Source organism: Chrysochloris asiatica, unplaced genomic scaffold (genome assembly GCF_000296735.1).
Source record: "Chrysochloris asiatica unplaced genomic scaffold, ChrAsi1.0 scaffold00002, whole genome shotgun sequence".
Lineage (NCBI taxonomy): Eukaryota > Metazoa > Chordata > Mammalia > Afrosoricida > Chrysochloridae > Chrysochloris > Chrysochloris asiatica.
This window is the reverse complement of record NW_006408520.1, coordinates 25,992,341-26,001,618: the sequence shown is the minus strand read 5'-3', so window position 1 is coordinate 26,001,618 and position 9,278 is coordinate 25,992,341. Positions and strand designations below refer to the sequence as shown.

The window sequence follows — 9,278 nt, the reverse complement described above, 5'->3', positions numbered from 1 at the left end:
GAAAAATATTATACTAAGGATTAAGCTATAATCCAAGATGATACCTGCAATAAGATATGAGTGACCAATATATACTATCCATAATAATTTTCATCATCATCATTCTTACTACTATCTCTATACATTATGATGATCTTTGTCACATCACATTAAATCGACTACTCCTTTCTCTATCTCAAAATGATCATTACTTTATTGAAAGTAAACATTGTTTCATTAATATTATATCTCCTGTACTTAGAAAACATTCCCTGGATGGCACAAACAGTTGAGTATTCAACTACTAACCAAATGACCAAGAGTTTGGTCGTTCAATCTACCCAGGTATTCCTTGGAATAATGGTCTGGTGATCTACTTCTGAAAGATCACAGTCATTTGAAAGCCTTGTGGGACAATTATTCTCTGATATACATGGGGTCACCAGGAGTCAGGCTCAACTCAGAGTTAATTGGTTTGGCTTTTGGCACTTAGTACAAAATGATCCTGGTGGAGTCCTGGTGCAGCCTTGTGGGATAGGCACTAAATTGCTAGCCACAAGGTTCGTGGTTTAAACCCAGTAGCTGCTCCTTGGAAACCCTATACAGGGTCTCTTTGAGTCAGAACCAACTTGAAGATGCTTAACAACAACAACAAAATGATTACATTGTTTGAAAAATGAAAGAAATATTTTGTGTCATCTCATTCCTGATTCTAACACCTTTGTTTAGAAATAAACATTTGGGTTTCTTCAAGTGATTCTGACTTCTCATATAAAACTGAAAATGTCGAGAAATCACCATAATTTCTCCCCACTACTGGTACTGTGATTTTAGATTTTCAGAAAGAAAAAGATCCCCTACCTCTTCTTTTCTGACCTTCCCTTCACTTCCCTTATTTCTTACCTTAATTCCTTTCCTGGGCACTTGTGTATAGTCATGCTTAATCCTTTTCTTTGCTTCTAAGTAGAGACTGTATCCTCCAGGAACGGAGAATGTTCCTCCTGAAATACTTTCCATCAGAGACTTTGACAGCTGCTTCAGCTCATCTTGACAATATTTCACAGATGCCTCTTCATTCTGCAGCACAAAGTCATCCTTCTTTTTCTCTATGATGCTCTACAGGGAGATGCAGAGAAACACAATGGAGAGAAGCTGTTAGAAGTGATGTTCTAACTGAGGTCCTTTTGGAAGAAGCAGCTGATAGCCTCAGAGGGAAGTCAGGAGACTTATGTTAGACAGCGTCCAAGTTCATCGTATATAAAATGATGGGGGAGAGAATGGTATAAACTCTTTGGTTGCTTTAGTAGTGTAGTATGTTTAATAGTGATCAGAATATTTCAATGAGTGATATAAGAGTGTATTTGGCTAGAAGGAGTGTTTTCTAAGAGACCCTTGTTACTATGGATGAAAATGCAAACTTGTAAAAGCAACCCACATAGTAATGACTTAAATGTACTCTGAGTAGACTTTAGAAAACTTCATGGATTCTCTCAAGAATTGAGTACAAGATATAGGAACAATTTTATTTTTTGCCTGTCCTTATAAATTATAATCAAAATAGGTTTAATCAATGTACATTAATATTTTTGTCATTTGTGGGCCCAAGACGTTCTGAAAGACAAACTTTCAGTGAAGGTGCCTATGATAAGCAGAATAAAGATATCTCCTAAGATGTCCAGTTTCCACATGTTTTATAGTCCTTGAAACCTTGAATAGAACAGATTTTCCTTCCGAATTTGGAGTATGCTTTATGGTATAAGTTACCTTATAGGAAATAAGAGTTAAGAGTTTACAACAGGATATTGTCTAATTACACGAGTCCTTGAAAAACAGAATTTTCCAGGTGTTGACACAAGAAACAGTCAGAGAGATTAGAAACAAGAGAAAGATTTGATGACTCATTGTTGGCATGAAGCTGAAGTGGAGTTTCCTAGAACTTCCTGATGAGAACCAAGCACAGTGGACACATTAATTTAAGTTGGAGAGACTCTGAGCAGAAAACCCACACAATCTAGGTTGAAATTCTGAAATAAAAACTGTGAGGTAATAAGTTTTCGAAAGCTAAGTTAATAGAAATTTGTTGTACAGAAAAATGAAGTGTTCATCTTTTATAAAAGAGATAAACTGTAGCTTTGTAGAGGCCTCTCACTCACTGCGATCCAGGCTAGTCTAGTGCATGAAAGACATGAAAAATTGGGTCAAAAGGTATCATGCTAGGGATGATGCTAGAGCAGGAATCAGAAAGAATACATGCTAACACAAGTACCACGAGTTGTTTGTAGAACTTCTGATTCTCATCCTTGAAGGAGTGCTCCATGAAGACTGTAATTGCTTCCCTCTCACAGGCTGCATGCACATCCAGCAGCTCCTGGAGTGTGTCTGTGGGAAACCTCACACGCTGGGCCATCTGCTGACTATAGTGGTCATCTGCCTTCTGCACAGCTGCCAAGTTCTCACGCTGGGCCAGGGTTGTCACCGCATTCTCCAAACAAGGCACCGCTCCACTGTTGATGGCATCCACATAGGTCTTCACCAGAGTCCCCAAACCTGAACATTTAGAGATAAATATCAATTTCTCACTTTTATTTTAAAATCTTTAGTCATCAATATTCTAAGTGTAATGAAAACTTTTCTTCCTTTTCTTTTCCTTCTTTTATTTTTAAATAAATCTCTTTTCTTGGAATATCACCATATTTTCCTTATTTATTCTTTCTTTATGATTCTTCATTTCATTACTATGTAGTACTGGTTACTGATTACAACCAATATTTTCTCCAGGGCTTCTTAAAAAAAAAAAAAAATCTCATTTAAATAAAAGGAAAAGTGTTCATTAGTTAGGCAAAGTGGTTACAAAATTTATAGGACCAGTTCCAAAAGAAAATATTGGTTACTTGTAAACAAAATAAAACAAAACCAATCAAATCAATTTCAAGTAGAGAACATTGGAACACAGAACTAATCCAAGTAGAAACCTACTTCTGCACAAACTCATAACAACTACAGAAATCATGCACTCATGAAGACAGTACTACACATAGATTATATATAATTTTATTGTCTAAAATCTCAATGGACTTGTTGGGATTCAGGGCCTGTTGTGTACCTTCTGATGTGTAATTTTACAAAGTATACTTTATACCCTGAGAAGTACTTTTTACATTGTCCATAATCCTCAAACTACAGGCATCCTTTCCTTAATATCTGTTTGTGCCTTTATGATAAATGGATTATTTTCTTTAGATATGTTGTTGTTGTTGTTATGTGCCGTGGAGTCGGTTCCGACTCATAGCGACCCTGTACAGGGTTTCCAAGGCAGTAAATCTTTACGGGAGCAGAAAGCCTCATCTTTCTCCCGCAGAACAGCTGGTAGTTTCGAACTGCTGACCCTGAGGCTCACAGCCCGATTGGCGTCAATAAGCCCTCAGGCAGAAAGAAAATCTTTAAGAAATGTTAATTACTATGTGTGACATGTAGGTGTCCTTCTCTACATTCACATGCAAAAGCAAACACAATTATTGAAAAACGCATAGAACAATCACAGCATCACATCATAAACTAATGCACAGAGAAACATGCTTTGTTGCAAAGGTGACTCACGATTTCCATTGACAATGATCCCTTGAGTGAGGGTCTTGGTCTTTGCTTGGCTGTAGATATAGGAACAAAATTTTTCTGCTTGGGCCTGAAAATGAGGATTCAGCTGATCTTCTGAGAGTTCTTCAATATGGGCTAAGAGATTTTTGTCACTTGTAGGACGATCAAAGACAAAGCACTTCAGTTTTGGGAAGAAAAGCCTTATACACTCTCTAGGCAGATTGGAATTTTGGATTTTGCGATTTCGGCCTGCAGGAATAGAAAGAGAGAAAGCTCTGGAGGAACAGCATTCAGGAAAGAGGTCTGTCAACTTTTATTTCCAGGGATCTTTGCTTTACCAAACTTTTGACCTTTAAATCTCCTTATCCAATCCTGTAAATTAACCTTGAGCCAATTTGCTCAAAGCCAAAAAAAATCCATTTATTGACAGAGCACAGATCAAGGAAAGTAGTTCTGGAGAATTCTGAATAGAGCCATCCAACCCAAGTGAACAAACTTATGTTAGTTTTTCTCAGTCTATATATGAAGTTAAGGAGCTCTGGTAGCGTAGTGGTTACGAATCGGGCTGTTGAACCGCAAAGTCAGCAGTTCGAAACTACCAGAGGTTCCACAGGAGAAAGAGGAAGCTTTCTGCTCCCATAAAGATTTACAGCCTCGGAAACCCTGTGTAGGGTCGCTATGAGTCGGAACCGACTCCACGGCACATAACAACAATATATGAAGTTGAGTTGAGTATTTATACATTGTTTGTTGAAAGATTGAAATATAAAAACAAATGGTTAGAAGTTCTTTTCAAATCTTACTGCCCTAATATCAGAAATAAAATAAAATATGATAGATAATCTATTACTAGAAAATATCATGAGAAGAGATGATACCCAGGTCAGTAAGGAAAAAAAAAAAAAAAAATTAAAACCCAAAATACTCACAGCGCATATAATTTAAGGATTTTTTTTAAAATAATTTTTAGCAGAGAGCTCTGCTGAGCAATGTTAACCTAAATGTAGTTAGGGAACTCACCATTTCTCTACATCACATTGTATGGAATTTGAAGTTGTCTTGCAAATGCTATCAGTTAGCCACCATTCTAAATAGAATCCATAATAAAAAGTTCTTAACAGTAAAATTAGAATCCTAGTGTCACATTGTGGGATAAAGCACTGAACCTCAAGGTCAGTTTGAACCACAAGGCCGGTGGTTCAATCTCAGCAGTCGCTCCTTGGAAACCCAATACAGGGTCTTTATGAGTCTGAACTGACTTCATGGCACTGAACAACAACAACATTAAAATTACCACTTATTATATAAGAATGTAGAATAACATGTATGATTTTATGAAAACACAAAGGATTTGATAATATTTCTGAAAGTGTCTCTTAATGTTTAATTATGAATGCTTTAGTATACAGCAAAATCTACAATGGCCAGAAATTTTATAAAGCAAAATCCTGTCAGAGAATGAAAACTCAAATATTCTTCACTAAAATAAGTAATACAAAAGTAGTAAGGGTGCTTACATCCTGTTAAAAGTGGAAAATTTGCAAGATGCAGAAAAACATGGCAGAACTATGTAATTTAGGATCCCATAGGTTTAACTGTATACATATCCTTTCTCTGAGGGATGTAACTATGCAGGATAGTAAAATTTGTTGTTGTTTTTTATTGCCATCGAGTTGATTTAAACACATAGCAATTCTGTGACAGAGTAGAACTGTCCCATGAGTCACCAGAGTTCATTAGTAAAACACAGCGAATGAAATGTATATTTTAAATTAAATCATCCAAGTACATTATGACTCTGTTTGAACACCTTCCAATTTCATGAACACCTTTTCTTAAAAAAAAAAAAAAACAAACCAAAAAACAAAAACCAGGAGGCACTTCAGAAGAAACACAGTATGTAGACTTTAAGAAGCCGTATCACTATTATAATCTTAAATTTTTTTCCATGGTAGCAATTGCATTGGAGTCCTGGTATGGCACTATAGTGTAAGCACTGGACCGCATGGTTGGTTTGAACTGCAAGGTCAGTGGTTGAAATCCACCAGCCACTCCTTGGAAACCCTATGTAATGTAGCTTTGAGTCAGAACTGACTTGGGGACACCAAAACAACAACAACAACAACAATTGCATTGCAATCATTTAATCCAATCAATTGTTGTTGTTGTTATGTGCCGTGGAGTCAGTTCCAACTCATAGTGACCCTGTACAGGGTTTCCGAGGCTGTAAATCTTTATGGGAGCAGAAAGCTCACCTTTCTCCCATGGAACAGCTGGTAGTTTCAAACTGCTGACCTTTCAATCCAATCAATATTGGATCCTAAATTTCATCAGATACTTAAATTCTATCAACTGGATAATTTCTGGTAGTAATTACCCACAAGAATCATACCTTTCTCTAAATCATTACTTTCTTGGACTTTAATCCAGCCTCAAATATATATTGACCTCACCTTCTGGATGACATGGTTCACTCCTACTAACCCATCCACAACCTAGGCCATGTATTGATACCTGGAATCAACTTCAAGGCATTCTCCAAATATTCATCCTCAGTGATAGTGCGTTCATCTAGCTTCAAATCCAGGGTAAAATCTCGAACGATCCAAACAAAGTCTGGAAAAAAACTCACAAACTCGGTGGAGTCCTCTGTTTCATCAGATCTGGAGGAGGATTTTGCCCTGATTAGTTCTGATAGCTCAGTTACAAATCTGGGAAGGTGGCTAAGGAAGAATAAGCATTCTATACCATAGTGCTGAAAATTGACTTAAAAGTACGTTTTATAAGCATTCTATTTTGCCCATAGTTCCCTACTCCTGCTGCATCAGACTTTGCCAGAAGAAAAAGACAAGAAATAGTATCAGTTTCCATTCCTGTAAGCTCAGAAGGCATGGTGGTTGGGTTCCTGGAAGGATACTGCAGCTGCTCCAGGGCCTGGTGGTTGATGGTGGACATGCTGTTGTAGACAAAGGTGCTGCTCAGAAGTACAGCCAGGGCAAAGATCCATGAGTCATTCTTAGGGTCACCCTAGAAAGTGCATTAGACAAAGAGACTTATTACTCATTTGTATTGCGTACTCACCATCTAGTTATACATTAGCTGAAATTTTGAAAACAATGTAAAATACTAATTTCTTAATTTGTATTTACTTGTCCCCTTTCAAGGATTTAGGTTCTTTAGTTTATAAACTTAGTGAGTAAGAGTGTCAACATATTAAAATATTGTATAGTTTAGTACATAGTAGGTGCTTAATAAAAGAAAGGAAATTATACCTATACCACCTTTTTCTATTGACAGTTATATTAAGGATACGAATAACCAAACCCAAACCACTGCTGTGAAGTCAGTTCCAATTGATAGTGACCCTATATTGCAGAGTATAGCTGCCCCATAGGGTTTCCAAGGAAGTTATTTTTATGAAACAGACTGCCACATCTCTCTTCTATGGAGGGACTAGTGTGTTTCAGCTATTGACATTTTGCTTAGTACTTGTACAGTTGACCACTGTATCACCAGGGATCCTTATGACACAAATACCATTTTACTAAATTAAACAACTATTCATTGTTGTTGTTGTTGTTAAGTGCCATTGAGTCCATTCTGACCCATAAGACCTTGCATTGGGTTTCCAAGGAGCAGCTGGTGAGCTTGAACCACTGACTTTGCAGTTCAAACAACTTTGCAGTCTGACTCATTAGCCCACAGTGCCACACCAGAACTCATTGGGCATCCACAAATACTAAGCATTGAATTTGGTTACATGAATACAAACTTCCATGTGGTGTTACCTAACCTCAGGAAGATGACTTTTTCAGAGGCTGATAAATACGTAAATATAAATACAACCAAGATTATAATCACTGCCAGCAGTGGCCAAATAGGTATAATGTAAAAGAAAAAGTGGTCAGTGCAATATAAAGGAAAAAGTAGTTTGAGGATTCAGAGGAAGAAGTGTACTATGCGTGGCTGGACCAGGATACTAGCAGTTGTCAAAGAATTGATAGGTGTCAAAACCTAAACAAATGAAGTCAGTAATGTTAGAAAGTATGGATATTGGTATTGTAGCGTTATTCCATTTGACTGAAGAAGAGGTTAGGTGTGCAGGAGTGGAAGTTGAGGTTGGAAATGACATTTAAAGTCAAGTCTCCCCATATTTGTTGATGCTTTTGTCAGTAATAAAACAAAATATCTACTGCTGCTACTTTCAATTTAGACTAATAGTAATGATAATTGTTTCTGTTGCTGTTAAGTACTTTTGAGTCACTTCTGACTCATAGCGACTCTATATAGGATTTCTGAAGAGTGGTTAATGGTCTTGAACCACTGACCTTATGGTTCAAACAGACCTTGCAGCCCAGTGTATTAACCTGCAGGGTCATGACATGAGACATGAAATAAGTGGAATGATTCACTGTAGGATAAGTACTGGGCTGCTAACCACAAGGTCAGTGAGTGGTTCAAACCTACCACCTGCTGCTTGGAAATCAGGGTTTCTGTGCTTCATAAATGACTTAAAAGCACTTAACAAACAATAACAATATTATAAACACAAACTATCTAAAATGATACCGTTAATTAAATTTTCAGTGGGTCAAGATCATGGTTTCATAGAGAAGTTAGTGAAGAATTAATCTGCAAAGCTCATAGACTAGCACCAAAACTTTTGTGAATATTCTTAGGTTTGTTGAAACTTTTCTGACAGTTACATACTTGTAACTCCAACATGTTCACAATCTTAGGATAGCTCCTTTTGAGCCATGGAAGAAAGGTGAGACTATCAGCTTGTGTTAAGATTTACAGCATCTGAAACCTTATACATGGTTGCTATCAGTCAGAACCAACATGTTGTCACAACAAACACAAATGATCTTATGGATCATAACTTCCTCTAATCTATAGGTCTGGGATAGGTGCCTCATTTCTGCATATCCATGACAATTGATACTGTTCATACTTTGCTTCTGTTGAGCCCCCAGTTTAACTCTGAGTTTTTGATGTGTTCACTTTGTACCAGTAACAATAGGCTCTGAGCACTGAAATTCAGCAACTCAGAAAATAGGAATATTTGTATTCATTCCAGTATTAAACAGAGGAAGATTTCTTCTTAACATACCAACAACATTTGAAATTACAGAGAAAGTTTAAGTACCATTAAACAAATTTAAGCTAATTATCCCTAGCTATAAGTTGTTGCTGTTAAATGTCACTGAGTCACGCTCTGACGAATAGTGACCTAGTATAGGGTTTTCACTTAAAACCAAATGTTTGGTTTCCACTTAAAACCAAATGGCCACCACTCATCTGTCAGTTTGTCATACTGTGGTGGCTTGTGAGTTGCTGTGATTGTGAAAGCTATGCCACTAGTATTTTAAATACCAGCAGGGTCACCCATGGTGGACAGGTTTCAGATGAGCTTCCAGACAAAGACAGATTAGGAAGAAGGAGTGACGAACTACCTCCGAATATTTAGTCACTGAAAACCTTATGAGTAGCAGAGAAACACTGTCAGATATAGTGCCAGATAATGAGTCCCTCAGATTGGAAGGCACTCAAAATGCGACTGGGGAAGAGCTGCCTCCTCAGAGTAGAGTTGAACGTGATAATGCGAATGGAGTAAACCACGTGGAAGAAAAGCCCACGGGACCTTCACTTGCTGGTGGGGCCTGACTCAAAATGAAGAGAAACAGCTGTAAACGTTAATTGAA

The 9,278-nt window shown here is 37.3% G+C and overlaps 1 protein-coding gene across 1 annotated transcript in view; it reads right to left on the bottom strand.

Annotated features, from left to right (window-relative positions):
• Positions 1 to 9,278, bottom strand: part of LOC102823867 (guanylate-binding protein 4-like) — a 29,743-nt gene that overhangs the window by 6,324 nt on the left and 14,141 nt on the right. Inside the window, exons 3-7 of the mRNA XM_006831064.1 lie at positions 6,491 to 6,600; positions 6,088 to 6,284; positions 3,577 to 3,822; positions 2,246 to 2,526; positions 883 to 1,095 (exon numbers count right to left, since the gene is read on the bottom strand). Of these exons, the coding sequence (XP_006831127.1) occupies positions 883 to 1,095; positions 2,246 to 2,526; positions 3,577 to 3,822; positions 6,088 to 6,284; positions 6,491 to 6,600 (1,047 nt within the window). The remainder of the gene's footprint in view (positions 1 to 882; positions 1,096 to 2,245; positions 2,527 to 3,576; positions 3,823 to 6,087; positions 6,285 to 6,490; positions 6,601 to 9,278) is intronic.